At 40.9% G+C, this 23,254-nt stretch overlaps 1 protein-coding gene across 1 annotated transcript; it reads right to left on the reverse strand.

Moving 5' to 3' along the window:
- Positions 1 to 6,457: 6,457 nt before the first annotated feature.
- LOC138887233 (uncharacterized) lies at positions 6,458 to 9,800 on the reverse strand. Its single transcript, XM_070168957.1, has 3 exons — positions 8,950 to 9,800; positions 7,999 to 8,785; positions 6,458 to 6,721 (listed from the first exon to the last, which is right to left on the reverse strand). The coding sequence occupies exons 1-3, from the start codon at positions 9,798 to 9,800 to the stop codon at positions 6,458 to 6,460; spliced, it is 1,902 nt and encodes a 633-aa protein (XP_070025058.1).
- Positions 9,801 to 23,254: the final 13,454 nt, after the last annotated feature.

Raw genomic sequence — 23,254 nt, forward strand, 5'->3', positions numbered from 1 at the left:
GTCTTATTTACTTACTGTTTCATTAGCATTCTCAGTACAACCTCATAGAGGACCAGGTACTCTACTTTTTGGTGGACTCATACAAACTAACAATTGGTATCAGAGCAGGTTCCTCCTATCAGGCTAACACCTAGGAAGGATCCTTATGGCTGCTCCACCAAACTTTGAAGAAGGTCAATCTACATACCGACCACCCAAGTTCAATGGACAATACTATGGGTGGTGGAAAACAAGAATGCATGATTTTATCATGGGTGATGATTCTAAGTTATGCGATGTCATATGTGACGATCCTTATGTTCCAACAAATGTACTGGAAGAACTTCCATTTTTAATGCCAAAAACCAGTAAAGAATACACCGACGTGGACAAGAAAGCTGTGGAGAAGAATTTTCGTGCCAAGAAGATTCTGGTATGTGGAGTATGACCTGAAGAATACAATAAAATCTCCGCCTGTGACACTGCCAAGGAGATATGGGAAACTTTGCAAACAGATCATGAGGGAACCACCCAAGTAAAACAATCTAAGATCGATATGGTCACTACCGAGTATGAACTCTTCAGGATGAAGGACGATGAATCTATTCAATATATGCGCACAAGATTCACTTCCATCATAAACGATTTACACTCACTTGGTGAAACCATTCTTAGGAACAAGCTGGTGAGGAAAATCCTCAGTATTCTTCCTAGTCCATGGGAAAGCAAGGTGAATGCCATTACTTAGTCAAAGGACTTGCAGGAGCTGACCATAGAAGAGCTGGTTGGAAATCTGAAGACCTACGAGATGAAGAGGAAGATAGACAATGAAAGAAGAGAACCGAAGAAAGAAAAAAACCTGGTACTCAAAGCTAATAGTAATGACTCAAGTGAGGAAGACAGTGACATGGCTTACTTAACCAAAAGATTTCAGAAGATGGTTAGAAGAAATGGAGAAATGCTAAAAAGGGGCAGCTCTAGCAAACCAAAAAACTATGATCTCTGTCATAAGTGTGGAAAGCGTGGACACTTCATCAAAGACTGTCATCTCTTGAAGCAAGATTTCTCCAAGTAAAACCATGAGAAAGCAGCTAAGAGGAACCCGGTTCCTCTCAATGACTTCAAAAGAAAGAGATCTGCTGACCATGGGATGAAATAGGCTCTTACAGCATAGGGGGATTCCTCTAGTGAGTCTGAAGATGAAACTGATGCTGGCGATAGTTCCATGATGGCAGTTGAAAGCGAGGAAAATGAATATGACTCAACTTTTGCTTTGATGGCCCAATCAGATGGTAATGAAGACGATGACGACAAAGAGGTAAATTTCAAGGATGTTCAGAAAAATCTGAAATCCTACTCTCCTAAGAAACTTATGTCTTTAGCTAATATATTGATTGATGCCTATCATAATCTTGTGGAGGATAAGGATGACCTGATCTTAGAACTAAGGGAAGATGATAAAATAAGAGATGATCTCTTGGTAGAAATTGCATACCTAAGGGAAATAATGGAAGGACTAGAAACTAAGTCTAAACCTGGAAATATTGGAAAAGGAGAAGAGATACCCAATGAGGAACACATTAGGCTTGAAAAAATGAGTTGAAAGCTGTGAGAACTAGGATGTGCATTGAAACTGAGAAAAACAAGCACCTCCAAACTGAACTAGATAGAATAAAAAATGATCTTGAAAAGTCCCTAAAGTGGACCTGGCCCTCAGAAGCTATCACTGCCATAAACACTAATAATGGTGGAAACGGGCAGGGAATAGGGTTCCAAAGGGAGAAAACTCCTTACAACCCTCATAGTAATTACGTCACTGTTCCTGATAACTGACTTTGTACCCACTATGAGAACAATGGGCACTTCAAAGAAAATTGTCAGGCCAGGGTTCAATTTATTCAGAAAAACAAAGTGTTTGCTGAAAAAGTGACTACAAAAGAGGGACCAGGTTCCACTCACAAAAATCGCATATTACCTGCATGGACTAAGAGAGCTCTTATTCATCCTCTTGTCTACTACAAGGGACCCAAACTTTCTTGGGTTCCTAAAACTAACTCTTGATCTTCTTGTGTAGGGAACAGTGAAAGGAAGCGGTCAACAATGGTTCATGGATATTGGGTATTCAAAGCACATGACTGCGAACACCATGAACTTTCTTTCACTAAAAGCCCTGCAAGGAGGGAGTTTATCCTTTGGCAATGGGAAAAGGGGTACATTCTTGGAGTTAGAAAAGTCGGGAAATCACTCACTCATTCTATTGAAAATGTGTACTATGTCAATGGCCTTAAGTACTGTCTTTTAAGTGTCTCTCAGATCTGTGATAAAGGAAACAAGGTGGAATTCTTGTCCAAGATATGTACAGTTACTAATCTAGTAACCGGTGAAGTGGTACTTATGGTGTCACGACCCGGATTTCCCACCCTCGGGAGTCGTGATGGCGCCTATTAATGAGAGCTAGGCAAGCTAAGTCTTACTACTTTTATCTAATATTAGTAATAGCATGAAAAATGACTAAATGAAAATGCGGAATCCAACATAAATCTCTACCCAAGAACTGGTGTCACATTACTCACGAACTTCTAAGAATACTGAATACAATCGTCTGAAAGAAAATAATAAACTGTTTGTCTCGAATACAATGAGACAACAGACTAAAATAATAGATAGAGGAGACACCGGGCCTGCGATCACCTGCAAGGCTACCTCGGTATCTCACTAGTCTGACTGCTCACACTCGCGTTACTGTTGCTGCTGTCCGAAACCTGTATCTCTGCAAAAGAGCATAGAGTGTAGTATCAACACAACCGACTCTATGTGTTGGTAAGTGCCTAGCATAACCCCGGTGAAGTAGTGACGAGGCTAGGACCAGACAATCAAATAAACCTGTGCAGTTCAAGTATATATATATAGACAACAAAGGAAGTACTGGAAGCAACCAATCAATGTGGGAGGGGGGAACATGTTGTGGGGAGGTACCAATTTCAAATAGAAATATTCAATAAAAGAAGGAGACAACAAAGTCATAATATCAACAAATATCAAAAGGAATCAACAATTTTCACGGCATCACCCTTCGTGCTTTTACTCTCTTCCTCACCCAAGCAATATATAAAATAAAATTGTACACGGCATCACCCTTCGTGCTTTTACTCTCTCCCTCATAATATAATCAATATATATCAGTACAGAATGGCACATCGTACGACACGACATCACCCTTTGTGTTTTACACTCTTTCCTCACCATATCAAACAATACACGGCATCACCCTTCGTGCTTTATCACTCTTCCTCACCCAAACAACAATCACAGATAAGGGGCAAGGAAGTAAACTGGATAATAATCGGGATTCCAATAAGGGCACAACAATTAACAATAAGATTCCCGACAAGGAATATATCAACAATTCCACAATTATCTCGGCAAGGGAATAATTCAATAATTCTTTCTCTATCTTTCATTTCTTACTTAGTAATTCATTTTATAACTTGAGTCAACGCTCCTCAAATATTAAATATCACTATTTCTTTCACATGCACTTCACAACATATAGAAGTCATCATTTAGTCATGGAAGATATAACAAAATTCGAATATTCGCGATATAAGACACTCGTCACTATGCCTATACATCGTACTCGACAAATGGCAAGTAGCAACTAAGACTCAACTCCTATTCCCTCAAGCTAAGGTTAGACCAAACACTTACCTCGCTTTGCAACCGATTCAGAATTCCAATAAGCCTTTGCCTCGCGAATTCGGGTCCGAAATTCTCAAATCTAGTCATAAATAATTTGATTCAGTCAATAAAAATTATAGGAATTAATTCCATATGAAATTCTACATTTTCCATTAAAAATTCGAAATTGCACTAAAAATTCGCCCGTGGGGCCCACATTTCGGAACCCGACAAAAATTACGGAATATGAAACCTCATCCAACCACGAGTCCAACCATAACTATTTTACCAAAATACGACATCAACTCGACCGTCAAATCTTCAAATTAAACTAAGAGGGTTTTCAAGATTTTCCCAACTAAAATCACCAATTAAGTGCCAAAACTAGTAATAGATTCGGGTAATCTAACCAAAATTAAGTTAAGAACACTTACCCCGTTGTTTTCTCTGAAAATGTACCGAAAATTGTCTCTCCCCGAGCTCCAATTTGCTAAAAAATGGAAAATGAGATACTGTTCATGGCCAGAATGTTACATTCTGCCCAGAATGTTTCGGGTACTGTTCACGCGTTTTACTATTCACGGGGTATTGTTCACGTGGTACTATTCACCGGGTACTATTCATGGGTATTGTTCATTGGTACTGTTCACGAGGTACTACTATTCATGGGACTGTTCATGGGGTACTATTTCTGCAATTTTTCTAAAATTTTCTGCAATTCCGAAATAACTCCGAGACACCTCCAAAACACTCTCGAGCCCTCGGGGCTCCTAACCAAACACATACACTAACTCAACAACATCCTAGGAACTTAACCGTGCGATCAAATCGCCTAAAAACGTCATATACCGCGAATTAAGCTTTAAAATCCAAGAATTCCTTCAAATTTCATAAAACATCAAATTTTCCATTTTGAGTCCGAAACACGTCAAACGACGTCCGTTTTCAACCAAACTTTACAGAAAGTGCTTAAACCATATATAAGACCTGTAACAGGCGCCAAAACCAAAATACGGGTCCGATACCATCACTTTCTAATCAAATTTCATTTCCATTTTTCTTAAATATTTTCAGAAAACAATTTTACTCAAAAATTTCTTTCTCGGGCTTGGGACCTCGGAATTCGATTCCTGGCATACTCCCAAGTCCTATATTTTCCTACAGACCTCCCGGGACCATCAAATCACGGGTCCGGGTTCGTTTACCCAAAATGTTGACGGAAGTCAAATTTATTCATTTTAATATCAAAACTTAGCAAATTTTCACAGAATTTCATATTTGAGGTTCCGGCTACACGCTCGGACTGCGCACGCAAATTTAGGCGACAGTAAATGAGGTTTTCAAGGCCTCGGAAGCTCGAAATGGATAAGAAAACAGGTGATGACCCTTTGGGTCGTCACATTCTCCACCTCTAAAACAACCATTCGTCCTCGAACGGACAGAAGAAGGAAGTACCTGAGTCGGGGAATAGGTGAGGATAACGGCTCAGCATGTCGGACTCGGACTCCCAGGTCGAAGCCTCGGGAGGCTGACCTCTCCACTGAACACGAAGAGAGGGGAAACTCTTGGATCTTAACTGACAGATCTGCCGGTCTAGAATAGCCACTGACTCCTCCTCATAAGACAAGTCCTTGTCCAACTGGACAGTGCTGAAATCTAACACGTGGGATGGATCGCCGTGATACTTCCGAAGCATAGACACATGAAAAACTGGATGCACGGTTGATAAGCTAGGCGGCAATGCAAGTCTATAAGCCACCTCTCCCACTCACTCAAGAATCTCAAACGGGCCAATAAACCTAGGGCTAAGCTTGCCCTTCTTCCCAAATCTCATCACGCCCTTCATAGGCGACACTCGGAGCAATACCCGCTCACCAACCATGAAAACCACATCTCGAACCTTACGATCTGCATAGCTCTTTTGCCTGGACTGAGCTGTACGAAGCCTATCCTGAATTATCCTGACCTTGTCTAAGGCCTCATGAACCAAATTTGTACCCAACAACCGAGCCTATCCCGACTCAAACCATCCAACTGGAGATCGACACTGCCTACCATATAAAGCCTCATAAGGAGCTATCTGGATACTCGACTGGTAGCTGTTATTGTAAACAAACTCTACTAAAGGCAAGAACTGATCCCATGAACCTACAAAATCAATAACACAAGCTCGGAGCATGTCCTCCAATATTTGAATAGTCCGCTCGGACTGTCCGTCCATTTGAGGATGAAATGTTGTGCTCAACTGCACCTGGGTGCCTAACTCTCGTTGAACTACTCTCCAGAAATGTGAGGTAAACTGCGTGCCTCGATCCGAAATGGTAGATACCGGCACACCATGAAGGCGAACAATCTCCCGGATATAAATATTAGCTAACCTCTCGGATGAATAGGAGACTGCCATAAGAATGAAATGCGCTGACTTGGTCAGCCTATCCACAATGACCCAAACTGCATCAAGCTTCTTCCGAGTCAACGGAAGTCCAGTAACGAAATCCATAGTGATTCGCTCTCACTTCCACTTAGGAAGCTCAAACCTCTGGAACAAACCACCAGGTCTCTGATGCTCATACTTAACCTACTGACAATTCAAACCCCGAGCCACGTATGCAACAATATCCTTCTTCATTCTACGCCACCAATAATGCTGTCACAAATCCTGATACATCTTCGCGGCACCTGGATGAATAGAATACTGGGAACTATGGGCCTCCTCTAAAATCAACTCTCGAAGACCATCAACATTAGGCACACAAACTCGCCCTTGCAATCTCAAAGCTCCATCAGCATCCAATGTAACCTACTTGGCACCTCCTCGCTGCACCGTGTCTCTAAGGACACACAAATGGGGATCATCAAACTGCCGATCACAGATACGCTCCAATAATGAAGAATGAGCGACAATGCAAGCTAATATCTGACTAGGCTCAGAAATATATAACCTCACAAATCGATTGGTCAAAGCCTGAACGTCCAAAGCAAACGGCCTCTGACTGACCGGAATATAAACAAGACTGCCCATACTAGCTGACTTCCTACTCAAAGCATCGACCACCACATTAGCCTTTCCCGGATGATATAAGATAGTGATATCATAATCTTTCAACAACTCCAACCACCTCCTCTGCCTCGAATTCAACTCATTTTGCTTAAACAAGTACTGAAGACTCTTGTGATCAGTGAACAGCTCACATGTCATGCCATACAAATAGTGCCTCCAAATCTCAATGCATGAACAATAGCTGCCAACTCCAAATCATGTACTGGATAGTTCTTCTCATGAATCTTCAACTGTCTCTATGCATAGGCAATGACCTTGCCATCCTGCATCAATACTGCGCCAAGCCCAATACGAGAAGCATCACAATAAACTATATATGGCCCTGAACCTGTGGGCAAAACTAATACCAGTGACGTAGTCAAAGCTGTCATGAGCTTCTGAAAGCTCACCTCACACTAGTCTGACCATCTGAACTGGGCACCCTTCTGGGTCAACCTGGTCATCGAGGCTGCAATTGATGAAAACCCATCCACAAACCGACGATAGTAGCCTGCCAACCCCAGGAAACTCTGAATCTCTGTAGCTCATACCGGTCTAGGCCAGTTCTTGACTGCCTCAATTTTCTTCGGATCAACCTGAATACCCTTTGCTGATACAATATGACCCAGAAATGCAACTGAACTTAACTAGAACTCACACTTTGAAAATTTAGCATATAACTGACTATCCTTCAGAGTCTGAAGAACCACTCTGAGATGCTGCTCGTGCTTCTCTTGGGTGGGAATATATCAAAATATCATCAATGAAGACTATCACGAACAAATCCAAATAAGGCCTGAACACTCGGTTCATCAGATCCATGAAAGCTGCTGGGGCGTTTGTCAGCCCAAATGACATAACCAAGAACTCATAATGTCCGTACCGAGTGCGGAAAGCTATCTTAGGGACATCGGATGCCCTAATACTCAACTGATGGTAGCCAGATCTCAAGTCTATTTTGGAAAACACCTTGGCACCCTGAAGCTGATCGAACAAATCATCAATCCTCGGCAGTGGATACTTATTCTTGATTGTAACCTTGTTCAATTGCCGGTAATCAATGCACATTCTCATCGGACCATCCTTTTTCTTTACAAACAACACCGGCGCACCCCACAGCGAAACACTAGGTCTAATGAAACCCTTCTCAAGCAGGTCTTGCAACTACTCCTTCAACTCTTTCAACTCTGGCGGGGCCATGTGATATGGCATAATAGAAATGGGCTGAGTGCCCGGAGCCAAATCAATACAGATATCAATATCCTGTCGGGTGGCATACCCGGCAGGTCTGAAGGAAAAACCTCAGGAAACTCGCGAACCATGGGCACTGAATCAATAGAGGGGACCTCGGCATTGGAATCACGAACATAAGCCAAATAAGCCAAACACCCCTTCTCGACCATACGTCGAGCCTTCATATACGAAATAACACTACGAGTAGAATAACCAGGAACCCCTCTCCACTCTAAAAGGGGCAAATTCGGTAAGGCTAAGGTCACGGTCTTGGCATGACAGTCCAAGATAGCATGATACGGGGATAACCAGTCTATTCCCAATATAACATCAAAGTCGACCATATCTAAAAGCAACAAATCAACACGGGTCTCAAGACCCCCAATCACCATAATACAGGAATAATGAACTCGATCGACCATAATAGAATCACCCACCGGTGTAGACACATAAACAGGAATACTCAGTGGATCACTAGGCAGAACCAAGTACGGTGCAAAATAAGAGGACACATACGAATACGTAGACCCTGGATCATATAGCATTGAAGCCTCTCTATCACAAACCAGAATAATACCTGTAATGACTGCATCTGAAGACTCAGCCTCTGACCTGGCTGGAAGAGCATAACATCGGGGTTGGGCCCCACCACCCTGAACCATATCTCTGTGATGGCCGGCTGCTGGCTGGCCTCCATCTCTGGCAGTCTGAGCTCCACCTCTATGACCTCTACCTCCACCTCTAGCACCTTTACCCCTACCTCTAGCTGGCTGGGCGGGCTGTGAAACACCTGGTACCGATATCATGGCACGAGAACTCTGATGCTGAGAACTACCCGGTGCTCGAGGGCAAAATCTGGCAATGTGACCTGGTTCACCACAAGTGTAACAAGCTCTCGGCTGCTGACCTTATCGACCTGAATGACCACCTTGGAAACTCTGAAGTGATGGTGCACTATAAGGCTGCTGATAAGAATAGTGCGTGTGAGAACCACGACCACCTAAAGTACCATGGGAAACCTGGAGAGCTGACTGGAAGGGCCTGGGAGGATGGACTCTGCCATATGAATCTCTACCTCCAGACGAGGTACCACTAAATTTTCCTGAATGACGGGGCCTCTTATCCGACCCATGACCACCTCCCTGTGACAAAACCATCCAACTCGGTGGGCCACATTGGCCGCCTTCTGAAATGAGATCTCACTCCCGGCCTCCTTGGCAATCTGAAGACGAATCAGCTGAATAAGACCATCAATAAACCTCCTCACCCTCTCTCTCTCGGTGGGAAGTATAATGAGAGAATGGCGAGCTAGATCAATGAACCTGGTCTCATACTGAGTGACCATCATGGAACCTTGCTGAAGGCGATCAAACTGCCTCCGAAAGGCCTCTCGCTGAGTAACAAGGAGAAACTTCTCCAGAAATAACACTGCGAACTGCTCCCAAGTCAAAGATGGCGAACCGGCTGGTCTAGCTAAGCAATAATCCCTCCACCAAGTCTTGGCGGATCCAGACAGTCTAAAGGTAACAAAATCAACTCCATTGGTCTCGAAGATGCCCATGTTCCTAAGAACCTTATGACAGCTATCTAGATAATCCTGGGGATCCTCAGAAAATGCACCGCTGAAAGTGGTAGTGAAGAGCTTGGTAAACCTATCCAATCTCCACAAGGCATCGGCGGACATAGCCGCTCCATCGTCAGGCTGAGCCACTACACCCGGCTGAACTGCCATAGCTGGCTGAACCACTGGGACCTGAACCTGGGGAGCTACTGGCTCCGGAGTGCGCGTAGCAGGAGTCTGGGCCCCTCCTCCAGCCTGAGAAGGGGCCGGTGCTACCGGAAGCAAAACCGCTCGGGTGACACTCTCCATGAGGCCTACCAATCGGACTAGAGCGTCCTGAAGAAATAGAGTAGCAATAAATCCCTTTAGGACCTGAGCTGGGCCCACCAGAATTGCCTAGGCTGGAGCCTCATCATCAAAGTCAATCTGAAACTCCACCGCTGGTGCTGTTGCTCTGGGCTGAGCTCTGCCCCTACCTCGGCCTCGTCCTTGCCCTCTGCCCTTCGTCGGAGTTGCTGCTAGGGGCTCGGGCTGCTGAGCGGTAGATGAGGAAGCACGTGTTCTCGCCATCTGCGAAAGAACAGAGTTGAAAGGCAATTAGTATTGAGGAACAAAACCACACAACAAAAAAGAAGAAATGTGAAGTTTTCCTAACTCGGTAGCCTCTGGGGGTAAATACAGACGTCTCCGTACCGAGCCCTCAGACTCTACTAAGCTTGTCCATGAGTTGTAAGACCAATGTAATATAGAGCTCTGATACCAACTTGTCACGACCCGGATTTTCCACCCTCGTGAGTCGTGATGGCGCCTACTAATGAGAGCTAGGCAAGCCAACTCTTACTACTTTTATCTAATATTAGTAATAGCATGAAAAATGACTGAATGAAAATGCGGAATCCAACATAAATCTCGACCCAAGAACTGGTGTCACATTACTCATGAACTTCTAAGAATACTGAATACAATCGTTTGAAAGAAAATAATAAACTTTTTGTCTCGAATACAATGATATAACAGACTAAAATAATAGATAGAGGAGACGCCGGGCCTGCGGTCGCCTGCAAGGCTACCTCGGTATCTCACTAGTCTGACTGCTCACACCCGCGTTACTGCTGCTGCTGTTCGAAACCTGTATCTGTGCAAAAGAGAACAGAGTGTAGTATCAGCACAACCGACCCTATGTGTTGGTAAGTGCCTAGCATAACCCCGGCGAAGTAGTGACGAGGCTAGGACCAGACAATCAAATAAACCTGTGCAGTTCAAGTATATATATAGACAACAAAGGAAGTACTGGAAGCAACCAATCAATGTGGGAGGGGGGAACATGTTGTGGGGAGGTACCAGTTTCAAATAGAAATATTCAATAAAAGAAAGAGACAACAAAGTCATAATATCAAAAAGTATCAAAAGGAATCAACAATTTGCACGGCATCACCCTTCGTGCTTTTACTCTCTTCCTCACCCAAGCAATATATAAAATAAAATTGTACACGGCATCACCCTTCGTGCTTTTACTCTTTTTCCACACAATATAATCAATAGATATCAGTACGGAATGGCATATCGTACGACATGACATTACCCTTCGTGATTTACACTCTTTCCTCACCATATCAAACAATACACGGCATCACCCTTCGTGCTTTATCACTCTTCCTCACCCAAACAACAATCACAGATAAGGGGAAAGGAAGTAAACTTGATAATAATCGGGATTTCAATAAGGGCACAACAATTAACAATAAGATTCCCGACAAGGAATATATCAACAATTCCACAATTATCTCGGCAAGGGAATAATTCAATAATTCTTTCTCTATCTTTCATTTCTTACTTAGTAATTCATTTTATAACTTGAGCCAACGCTCCTCAAATATTAAATATCACTATTTCTTTCACATGCACTTCACAACATATAGAAGTCATCATTTAGTCATGGAAGATATAACAAAATTCGAATATTCGCGATATAAGGACTCACGGTCATGCTAGACACCAGCGTATAGACACTCGTCACTATGCCTATACATCGTACTCGACAAATGGCAAGTAGCAACTAAGACTCAACTCCTATTCCCTCAAGCTAAGGTTAGACCAAACACTTACCTCGCTTTGCAACCGATTCAGAATTCCAATAAGCCCTTGCCTCGCGAATTCGGGTCCGAAATTCTCTAATCTAATCATAAATAATTTGATTCAGTCAATAAAAATTATAGGAATTAATTCCATATGAAATTCTACATTTTCCATTAAAATTTCGAAATTGCACTAAAAATTCGCCCGTGGGGCCCACATTTCGGAACCCGACAAAAATTACGGAATATGAAACCTCATCCAACCACGAGTCCAACCATACCAATTTTACCAAAATCCGACATCAACTCGACCCTCAAATCTTCAAATTAAACTAAGAGGGTTTTCAAGATTTTCCCAACTAAAATCACCAATTAAGTGCCAAAACTAGTAATAGATTCGGGTAATCTAACCAAAATTAAGTTAAGAACACTTACCCCGTTGTTTTCTCTGAAAATGTCCAGAAAATCGCCTCCCCGAGCTCCAATATGCTAAAAAATGGAAAATGAGATACTGTTCATGGCCAGAATGTTACATTCTGCCCAGAATGTTTTCGGGTACTGTTCACACATTTTACTATTCACGGGGTACTGTTCACGGGGTCCTATTCACCGGGTACTATTCATGGCTACTGTTCATGGGTACTGTTCACTGGGTACTATTCATGGGTTGTTCACGGGGTACTATTTCTGCAATTTTTCTGAAAATTTTCTGCAATTCCGAAATAACTCCGAGACATCTCCAAAACACTCTCGAGCCCTCGGGGCTCCTAACCAAACACATACACTAAATCAACAACATCCTACGAACTTAACCGTGCGATCAAATCGCCTAAAACGTCATATACCGCAAATTAAGCTTTAAAATCCAAGAATTCCTTCAAATTTCATAAAACATCAAATTTTCCATTTTGAGTCCGAAACACGTCAAACGACGTCCGTTTTCAACCAAACTTTACAGAAAGTGCTTAAACCATATATAAGACCTGTACCGGGCGCCGAAACCAAAATACGGGCCTGATATCATCACTTTCTAATCAAATTTCATTTGCATTTTTCTTAAATATTTTCAGAAAACAATTTTACTCAAAAATTCATTTCTCGGGCTTGGGACCTCGGAATTCGATTTCAGGCATACTCCCAAGTCCCATATTTTCCTACAGACCTCCTGGAACCGTCAAATCACGGGTCCGGGTTCGTTTACCCAAAATGTTGACGGAAGTCAAATTTATTCATTTTAATATCAAAACTTAGCAAATTTTCACAGAATTTCATATTTGAGCTTCCAGCTACGCGCTCGGACTGCGCACGCAAATTGAGGCGATAGTAAATGAGGTTTTCAAGGCCTCGGAAGCTCGAAATGGATAAGAAAATAGGTGATGACCCTTTGGGTCGTCACATATGGCCAAGAGATACAAGAACATCTATGTTGCTGATTTCGAGTCCTTACAAAGTGGTGATCTGAGTTGTCTGAAAGCTGTTGATGATGATACTAAACTGTGGCACAGAAGATTGGGGCACGCAAGCTATTCTCTTCTGAACAAACTAATTCAAAAGGACCTGGTCCATGGTCTGCCCATGTCAAAGTTCAAGGTGCAAAAAGTGTGTGATGCCTATGTGAAGTCCTCTTTTAAGTCTAAAAGGGATGTGATCACCTCAAAGCCACTCGAGCTTCTGGTTATGGATCTACGTGGTCTTATAAGAGTGCAAAGCAGGGGAGGAAAAAGATACTTTTTCGTGATAGTGGATTACTACTCCAGATTCACATGGACTCTATTTCTTAGAACTAAAGATGAAATTATTGAGGTGTTTGTGGCATTTGTGAAGAAAATCCAGGTGAATATGGAGTCTAGAGTCACATGCATTAGATCACATCATGGAGCAAAATTTGACAATGCCAAATTTGATGATTTCTGCAATGAAAATGGCATCACTCACAACTTCTCAACTCCCATAACTCCCCAGCAAAATAGAGTAGTGGAAAGGAAGAACATAACTCTTGAAGAGATGGCAAGAACAATGTTAATCGATAGTGGAATTGCAAAGAACTTCTGGGCTGAAGTAGTCAACACTGCCTGCTACTTGATGAATAGGTACATGATCAGATCACTTCTGAACAAAACCCCATATGAGTTGCTGAATGGAAGGAAACCCAAGCTGACTCACCTAAGAACATTTGGGTGCAAATGCTATATTCTCAATAATGGAAAGGATTAGCTTGGTAAATTTGATGCCAAGAGTGATGAAGAAATATTTCTGGGCTACTCTTCTCAAAACAAAGAGTACAAGATATACAATAAGCGGACTCAATGTGTTGAGGAAAGTGTTCATGTTATTTTTGATAAGTCTTTTCCATCATGTGAGAAGAATGATGAAGAAGATCAAGATGGAGAACCCTTACTAGTCCCTGGTGAAGTCATTGACATGATAAATGGAAAGAAAGATATGATGAGCCAAGTAAAAGAGATGAGTGAAAACAATGCTTCCTCATCTTCAATGGAACCAGATACTTCAATTACAACCACTGAAGCTGAAGAAAGAGTGTTTGACGCAGTTCAGGGTACTCCACTAGCACCTGAGAGAATAATACAGGAAAACCAGTCAAATATACCCACATTCTCTACAAATGAACCTCAGACGTCTAACTGGAGACATAAAAGCTCTCATCCTCTTGACAACATAGTCACCCCTCAAGATTCCAGAGTACAAACCAGGTCAAAAGCCAAAAATTCACTTGTCTTCTTAGCCTTTCTCTCCTAAATGGAACCCAAGAATATCAAGGAAGCCTTGAAATATGCATATTGGATTACAACAATGCAAGATGAGTTACATCAGTTTGAAAGGAACAATGTCTGGCACCTGGTACCTAGACCCTAAGACTGAACCATTATAGGAACCAGGTGGGTATTCAGGAACAAGCTTGATGAACATGGAAATACCACAAGGAACAAGGCCAGGCTAGTGGTTCAAGGATACAATCAGGAGGAAGAATTGATTATGATGAAATGTTTGCTCCAGTCGCTCGCATGGAAGCTATTAGAATTCTAATAGCTTTCGCATCTCATATGTAATTCACCTTGTTCCAAATGGATGTCAAAAGTGCTTTTCTGAATGGAGTTCTTAAGGAAGAAGTCTATGTGAAGATACCTCCAGGGTTTGAATGTCATGAACACCCTGATATGTATTTAAACTGGACAAAGCATTGTATGGGTTGAAGCAGGCTCCTAGAGCTTGGTATGAAAGACTGTCAAAGTTCCTCTTAGAAAATGGTTTTAAAAGAGGGAAAATTGACAACACCCTATTCCTTAAGAAATGGGGAAGGAACCTGCTCATTGTTCAGGTCTATGTTGATGACATCATTTTTGGGGCAACAACTGAGTCTCTATGTGAAGAATTTGCAAAACTCATGGGAAGTGAGTTTGAAATGAGCATGATGGGGAACTGAACTTCTTCTTGGGTCTTCAAGTAAAACAGTCCTCAAAGGGTACATTCATTTGTCAGCAAAAATACATCAGGGAGATTTTGAATAGGTTTGACACAGAAGCATCAAAGGTGATAGATACTCCCATTGCGACGACCACTCGACTGGACATGGATGAAACTGGATCTCTTGTGAATCAAACCATGTATATAGGCATCATTGGGTCTCTTCTCTATCTTACTGCCAGCAGACCCGATATTGTCTTCAGTGTAGGGCTATGTGCAAGGTTTCAATCAAATCCCAAGGAATCTCATTTGAAGGCTGCCAAAATAATTCTAAGATACCTTAAAAGAACACATGACCTGGTTCTTTATTATCCCTCAGGGGACAGTTTTAATCTCATTGGATATGCTGATGCAGACTGTACAGGTTATCTTGCGGACAGGAAAAACACTTCTAGAATGGCTCACTTTCTAGGATCATGTCTCATCTCCTGGGGAACAAGGAAGTAAAATTCAGTTACCCTTTCAACAACTGAAGCAGAATATGTAGCTGCAACATCCTACTGTGCTCAACTTCTATGGATTAAGCAGCAACTAGAAGATTTTGGGGTACTTACTGAGAGTGTGCCTCTTCTATGTGACAACACCAGTGCACTCAACATGGCCAAGAATCCAGTTTAATAGAAAAGGACCAAGTATATTGATGTTAGGCATCACTTTCTAAGGGACAATATGGAGAAAGGGTTGATCTGTATGAAATTCTGTAGCACAGAAGACCAAATTGCAGATATCTTTACCAAAGTATTAAGTAGGGAATATTTTGAAAGAAATAGAGTAAAGTTGGGGATGCTAAAGCCCAATTGAGGACCCGATTCCTCATCATTTGGCTATGAAAATCACCTTCAGGTAAAACTAGCTAAAAGTGTTTTCTGGCCAAGTCTAACTCACTTCAATACCATTGTAGGTAAACACACATGATAAGTATAGAAGCTATAAATACAGTTCATGGACGATAAAAGAGGATTGGTAATTTCAAATAACAGGTCAAGAACCTGGTTCTTGTACCTAAGGTGAGTAGTTCTGTGTATTCTTTAATATACGTCTTAAAAAGGTACAAAACACAACTACCGTGTCATCCACCTTTTCAAATCCTGTTGTCACGTCTCTTCACTTCAAATTGTTACATCTCCCTCTGAAATGTTGCACTTCTCCACGCACAACCGCCATTTCAGAACTGATCCCTATCTCTCTCTTTATAATTATCCATCCTTATTAAAACCCTTTTCTTTTCTCCACAAACCATAAATCTTCAATTAGAACTTCTTAGAGTACCTTCACTCCATCTTTTCAATGGCTGATACAAACTCCGACATTCCTACCTCAGTCATCCCTGGTACTGAAAATCCTGTGGAGTCTTTCGTCCCCTCTAAGTCTTTTATAACTGCAACTACTCTCCCCACTGAAATCACTCATCATCTAGATTCCCCGTCTCTCTCCATTTCAGAAACCCCTAAAATTGTTTATACATCCTCTCTATCTTCTGAGGTTCCCACTAATCAAAGAACATATGGAGAACAATGTCAAAACAATGAGGTCGCGGAGGTTTCTGCCATTGTTACTGTAGATTCTATGGTGGCAGTAGTGCTGATTGGGGAAGAAAATACTTGAACCATGTTTGTGGTATCTGCTGACAGTGTCCTTCATGAGATAATTTCTAAGAAAAACGAGGTACATGGTATGGGGGAAGAAGGAGCCATACTGACTATTGAGGACGTTGCACTAGCAAAAACTACGGGGCCCTCACATGAGGCACCTGATCCCTCTCCGGAGGACCCAGGTTAGGGGTCTCATTCCCAGGACAGTTATGCTCCTGCATTTGCTATTACACCTCTAGACATTCAAGCTCATGAGATGAAGTCCAGTGATGAGGAGGATTTAGACAACATGGCTCTTGATGCATTCATAATTAAGCAAAGGGTGGTGTCCACTCCTGAGTCTTCTACCAAGCGACCTACTACCAGGTTACAAACTAAAGTGGCCTACGACTCTGCCCTTCAAAAGAGTAGAAAATAGTAAGAAGCAAAGGCGGAGGTTGTTGAAAGATAATGTGCCCGTATGTGGTAAAGCAATCCCTATGATAGAAGTGGAAGAGGACACACCAGAGGAACCTGGTTCATTGGTGAGACTGTCCCAGAAGAAGAAGAAGCCTGATTCAGTAGAGAGAGTTTCAACCCCCAGTTCCAAGTTGAAGGATGTTGTGAGCGGGTACTCGATGTCTGATGAGGATGTGTTAATCAAGTCTAAGGGAAAAGAGAAATCAAGTGGTGGGAAGTCCAGAAAACGCAAGTCTAAAACTGTTCAAGAATCTGGTTCTGTGAAGAGACTGAAGAGTGAAGGCAGTTTCGTTTCAGAATGCTCTAGGCATCAAAAGGTTCTGCTGGGTCGTACGTTTGACCCAGCTATCTCTGAGATGGCTTGTATGCGACAAGTTCTTGAAATGGTTGAGGTTCAACGATGGTCACATCTATTCCAAATAGATGCACCTAAGGTATGTGAGTATGAGGTTCAAAGCTTCTTTGCTAGCCTCTTTCCTATTAAGACCGACCACATTTGTGCTTTGGTGAATGGAGTACATATCGTGTTCGATGTAAAGGTGCTTGGGGAAATTCTTAAAGTTCCTATAGTTGGTGTGTCCAGTGTGAAGAATGTGTGTTAGTATAATTTTCGAAATGCTGTGGTAAAAGACAATGCAAACCAAAATGGGGATCAGATCCATAAAAAGGCACTACTCCCTATTTATCAACTGCTTTTCGAATTGGTAAACAAAGTTCTATTACCTCGTGCTGAAAGTAGGTCTAACCTATTTTTGATGGAACAAATGGATAGCTTTACTCCTGTATGCCTGCCTGCTATTATGATGGAACACATGCAAAAGGTAGTAACCTTCAAGGATGGTAATCATGGTCTTCCCTATGGGTTTCTGCTTACGTGATTGTTTAAGTTCTTCGAGGTGCCACTGGTGCAAGGCAAGGTAGGGACTAAGAAGCAGAATTTCTCACAGACAACATTGAAAGAATGCGAGTGCATAGAAAATAATAGGGGATGGGGGGGTGGGTAGGAAGTACATCAACCGTCTCACAGCTCATTAATGCTCAAAATAGTGCAACTGAGGAGATTCACCGGTTGAAGGCTAGGAATGCTATCCTAGAAGGTTAGCAAGCCCAAGGGGTTCTAGCGTCAAATGATGAAGTAGCTCGTTTGACAAAAGAGAATGTTGATCTCAGGGCACAAGTAGTGAACCTGAAAGCAAAGCTGCTCAATGATCAAAAGTCGGCCAATGCCCGAATAGACCTAGTTCTCCAAACACTTGCTGCATCCTCCAAGCCCTCTACTCACAGTGCCCTCTAAGTACCCTTTCAGTGACCAGTTTCTGGAATGTTCTTTTAAGTATTTTTTCTCTGACAGATGTTTTGTTTTCTTTTTTGATGTGGTTGGGATGAAACAATATTGCTCCCGTCTTAACAGTCCAATGTTGCCTTTGCTTTTTAAGCAAAGGCATATAAAATCTTTCTCTATATAAAATCTATCCTCTTTTATTGTCCCATTGCTTGAATTTTAAATTATCTTCTCTATCATGTTGTGTGCACATATGTGGCATGAGTTAGCTAGGTTGGACTTCTTTATGCTGTTTGACTATTTGTGTCTTTTTAATGATGCCAAAATGGGAAAAATAAAAATAAAAGGAAAGGGACATAAAGTCAGGGGGAACTTATGAGTTCCTGTTACTTTATCTGGTTCGTCTTGCTCTAAATACACATTATCAATGTTTAAGTTTGTTATCATCAAAAAGGGAAAAATTGATAGGTTTTCAATGTCTTTGAACTTATGTTTTGATGATCTAACAAACTTTGTCAAGAACCAAATAGGGAACCTGACACACTTGGGCTACATTGCAAGTCAATAGATTCCAGCTAAATATGAACTTTTATAGCTTCATGGGATAGAGAACCAAACAAGGACCTGATACCCTTGTTATTCCCTCATAACAGTACGAAGTCAATGCGACACAGCTGGAAGAAACGTGATTGCCTGCACTGTTTCTGCCTGCACTGCACTGTTTCCAGTGGCCACTTATTCTTTGACCAACTAAAGTGCTTACATCATTTCAAGTGATGTCATCAAGGTGTATCAACAATGAGTTATATCAAAACATCACTTGAACACTTCAGTTTCTCATTCAAGCCTTTTGCAAAATAGAGAAATTAATTCTCACGAGCTTGAAGAACAAAGTTAAACGCTACTACGGACCAGTTCCTAAAGCTAGTATTTTGTTGTTCTTAGTTGTATTGTAACTTTGTGATTGTTCTTATTGTATCTCCTAAGTTGCTTAGCAAGAAGCGTTGATTAGGAACCCTCTTATAAAATCCGTAAACTCTCTGAGTTTATGTTGTGACTAGGTTTAGTCATAAGTTAAAGTCTTTATAACTAGAGAGTGACAACGTGTCTTGTGGTAAGAGTATCATAAGCTAGTTGAGTTGAATTCTTTGTAATGGAGTCATTACAAAATCGCTTGTAATAGATATTTACAAGTTAGTGAAGTTGAAAGCCTACAGGTGTAGGTCATGGTTTTTATCCCATTGAGTTGGGATTTTTCCACATAAAAATCTCATGTCTTATTTACTTACTGTTTATTAGGATTCTCAGTACAACCTCATAGAGGACCAGGTACTTTACTGTTTGGTGGACTCAAGCAAACTAACACCAAAAATATGTAGTTATTTTGAATCGTGCATGTAGGAGTAACATACGGGCGGATCGAGTCGGATATGGTTAGGATTGAAAACGGGTAATGAAAAAATGGATAAATTATCCGATCCGGCCCATATTTAATACGGATAAAAACGGGATAACCGGCAGCGAATTATTTTATTATCCATGGCTTCTTGCATATGATCATTTTTTGGAGAATTCTTAGTCTCCCTAACTTGAGGAACCCCCAATTTGAGACTTTACAAATGTAAAAGTTAGACCCATTGGTTATCCATTGGTTAATATGGTTCTTATCCGTATTTGATCTGTTTTTAAAAAGTTCATTATCCAACCCATTTTTAATGAATAATATGAATGCTTAACTGTTTTCTTTTAACCATTTTGCCATCACTATATGCATGTGTTCGTTTAAGTAATAAGATGCTCTTCAGAGGGATACGAAGAAAAACATCCATATATTTTATCAACTAGTAAGTGCGGTACATTATTGAAAATTGAAAATTGATTTTTTATTTAAAAAATTTCTTTAATTATGTTGTTTTCTACATTGCTTTCAGGTTTTCCTTTAATTATGTTGTTTTCTCCGTTGCTTTCAGTTTTTGTTATTCTGCATACGACATTAATTTTTTTTTCTTCCTTTCTTCAGACTTTTAATTTGTTATTCTCTGCATATGTCTTTCTGCTCAGTTTTTTTTATAATGGTGTTTGCTTGTTTCTATGGAGATTTGGACTTATTTGGGACTTATATATGAAGTTGGTTGAACAGATTTGGGATTTTGTTTGATCTTGCAAACCGCGTGAAACATGAAACGATATTTGATGTATAGTCCAAATTGGAAAACCAAAAATCAAATATAATTTGCAACTCTTTTCCTTTTTCTTCAATCGTTGACTGCAGTTTCTGTTTTTTCTAGCTACAAGATGAATCCAATGAGATTTGAAGGCATTTGATTCTCCTCATTTATTTTCCAAGACGTTTCTCATAATTTATCATGGGAAACATTCACATTTGTTTCCTTCAAATTTTCACATTTATATTCTATACAACAACAACAACCCAGTATAATCCCAGTTAGTGGGGTCTGGGGAGGGTAGTGTGTACGCAGACCTTACCCCTACCCTGGGGTAGAGAGGCTGTTTCCAAATAGACCCTCGGCATCATTCCCTCCAAGAACTTCCCACCTTGCTCTTGGGTGGACTCGAACTCACAACCTCTTGGTTGGAAGTGGAGGTTGCTTACCATCAGAACTATTTGGAAATCCAAAAGTCGATTCTTGAATTCTCTTAATTGCACCTCTTCTTTTCACTTTTCTTTCTTCAATTTCTCCCATCACTTTCCTAACAATGGTAACTGTGAGTACGAGATTTTTGCCCTATATGAGAATTACTCCCAAAAATTCAAAATAAAACAATTTTTCTTTGTGTGCAATGTTTGAATTTTTCGTGGCACTTTTGGATAATTATTTATATTTTGTTTGTGCATGTTTATTTGTTAAATTAATAAAAAATATAAAAAATATATCACATTTGCATTTAATATGTAATTCTACAATTAGGAGTAATTAAGTTTGTTTTACAAAATGAAAAAATTACAAAAATATGCATCTTTTGCATTTTTAGCATTTAATGTCCAAATTGTGTGATTTTATTTTATTGATGTTTAATTTTCGGTGATAATTATTATTAGAAGTTAATTAGTATTTTAAGATAATTTTGGTTTTTATAATTTAATTTCATACATTTTAGTTTTATCAATAAGTGAAAGAAAAGAGAACAAAAAATAGACGAAAATCGGATTGGGCCTCTTCTTCAATTTTAAACCACAGGCCCAAGGATACCTAACCTTCCCCTACGACCCGGTCCATTTCAAACCGGGTCGACCCAGTCCATAACCCCAAAAACCCAACACCCCTATCTCCCTATCTTTCATTTCACAAAAAAACAAAACCCTAAAACAAGACCTAACCATCCCCCCCCTCTCTCTTCTTCTTCTCCAAGCTTCACTAAGAACCCCTCCCATGGATGCCCCCCACAGCAACACACACACCCCCACAACAACACACACACCCCCCACAGCAACACACACACACACAGCAACACACACACACACAGCAACACATATACACACACACACAGCCCTCGTCTTCGACCAAACGACCCTACTGTGTCACCATGGTTGTTGCCTTTTCTTCTTCGTCAAGCTCCAGCAGCCATTGCGCGAGCTGCCAGGCTTCACCTTCTTCGTCGTCGTCACGTCGCCGGAAAACCTTCGTCGAAACCCAGCTCCACCAAGCCAGCCCGTCGCTGCTGCTACTCCGCCACTGCTGCTGCCCGTCGCTGTTGCTGCTCCGCTCCTGCTACGTCTGTCGCCACTGTTGCTCCTGCTACGTCCATCCATGGACGAGCTGCAGCTCGCTAATGCTGCCTTCTGCTACATCCAGCCATGGACGACCACGGACTGCCCAGCATGACTGCTTCACCGCCTCCTCGAAGCCACGGTTTTGTCTTCAAACGACACCAAACGACCATCTTCTTCGATCATCCGTTTGTGGTCCTCTTCGGCGTCAAGTTATTTTGGTGGGATAATTGTTTCCGGGTAGATTTGTTTTCATTCGAGTTCATCGTCGTTCCGATCCGGTTAGTGGGTTTAAGTTTCATTTCTGTCCGTAGTTTGTTTTGATATTCTCGGATCTTAAATCAGTAGATGTTTGATTCTTGTTTTTTGTTCGTGTTTATCGTTTCTTGATTATTGCTTCAGGTTATTTCATTTGTTCTAGTTTATTTTTTTGTTAGTTTAATTATAATATTGTTAGATTTAAGTTGAAGTTCAATTAATTATTTCTTTAGTTTATTTTTATTCATTTAAAAAGATTTAATTTTAATATAAAAATATGTTAGTTTGATAACTTGAATCTTTCGTTTTGATTGTAATATTGTTAGATTTAGTTTGAGGTTCAATTGGTTATTTAATTTAGTGATTTGAATTTGTTTATTTGTTCCGTTTAAGCTTAATTTGAATTTAAACTCAGTAATTTGAACATGCTTGTTTGTTATTGTTGTTGAATCTGAAAATAGGATGTTGTTTAAAAATATTGTTCAGTCAAAATAATTCCGGCTGTTTCTTTGTTGTTCATCGTTTAATTTGAATTTGTTGATTGAATTGGATTAAAGATTGGTTATAGCTGCTATATTTTGGTTAATTGATTAGGTGAATTGGTTATAGCTGTTAATTGGATTTTAGTTTTTAGACAATGTTTGAAGTTTGAACAGATTTTTGAATTAGGCCAGTAACAGTAGTTTTAGGGGTAATACAGAAATTAACCAATTGTAGATTTATTTAATTTGAAGTGCTCCGTCCACTAGACTTAATAATATTAAAATATTATAGTGGGGGACAAGACATATGTTAGTGGGGGACAAGACATAATGATGTAAAGTAAAAAGAAAAAGGGATAATGATGAGGTCTTCTTTGACCATTCAAAAATAGGGGAACCGTG

The sequence above is a fragment of the Nicotiana sylvestris genome, chromosome 3, assembly GCF_000393655.2.
Source record: "Nicotiana sylvestris chromosome 3, ASM39365v2, whole genome shotgun sequence".
In the NCBI taxonomy this organism is placed as follows: Eukaryota; Viridiplantae; Streptophyta; class Magnoliopsida; order Solanales; family Solanaceae; genus Nicotiana; species Nicotiana sylvestris.

Coding starts and splice junctions, on each gene's coding strand:
- LOC138887233 (XM_070168957.1), bottom strand. CDS start 9,800: ATGGAGAGTGTCACCCGAGCGGTTTTGCTTCCGGTAGCACCGGCCCCT. Junction 8,786..8,949: donor CCTTCCAGTCAGCTCTCCAG/GTTTCCCATGGT, acceptor TCACATTGCCAG/ATTTTGCCCTCGAGCACCGG. Junction 6,722..7,998: donor TGGTTCGCGAGTTTCCTGAG/GTTTTTCCTTCA, acceptor CATCCGGGAAAG/GCTAATGTGGTGGTCGATGC.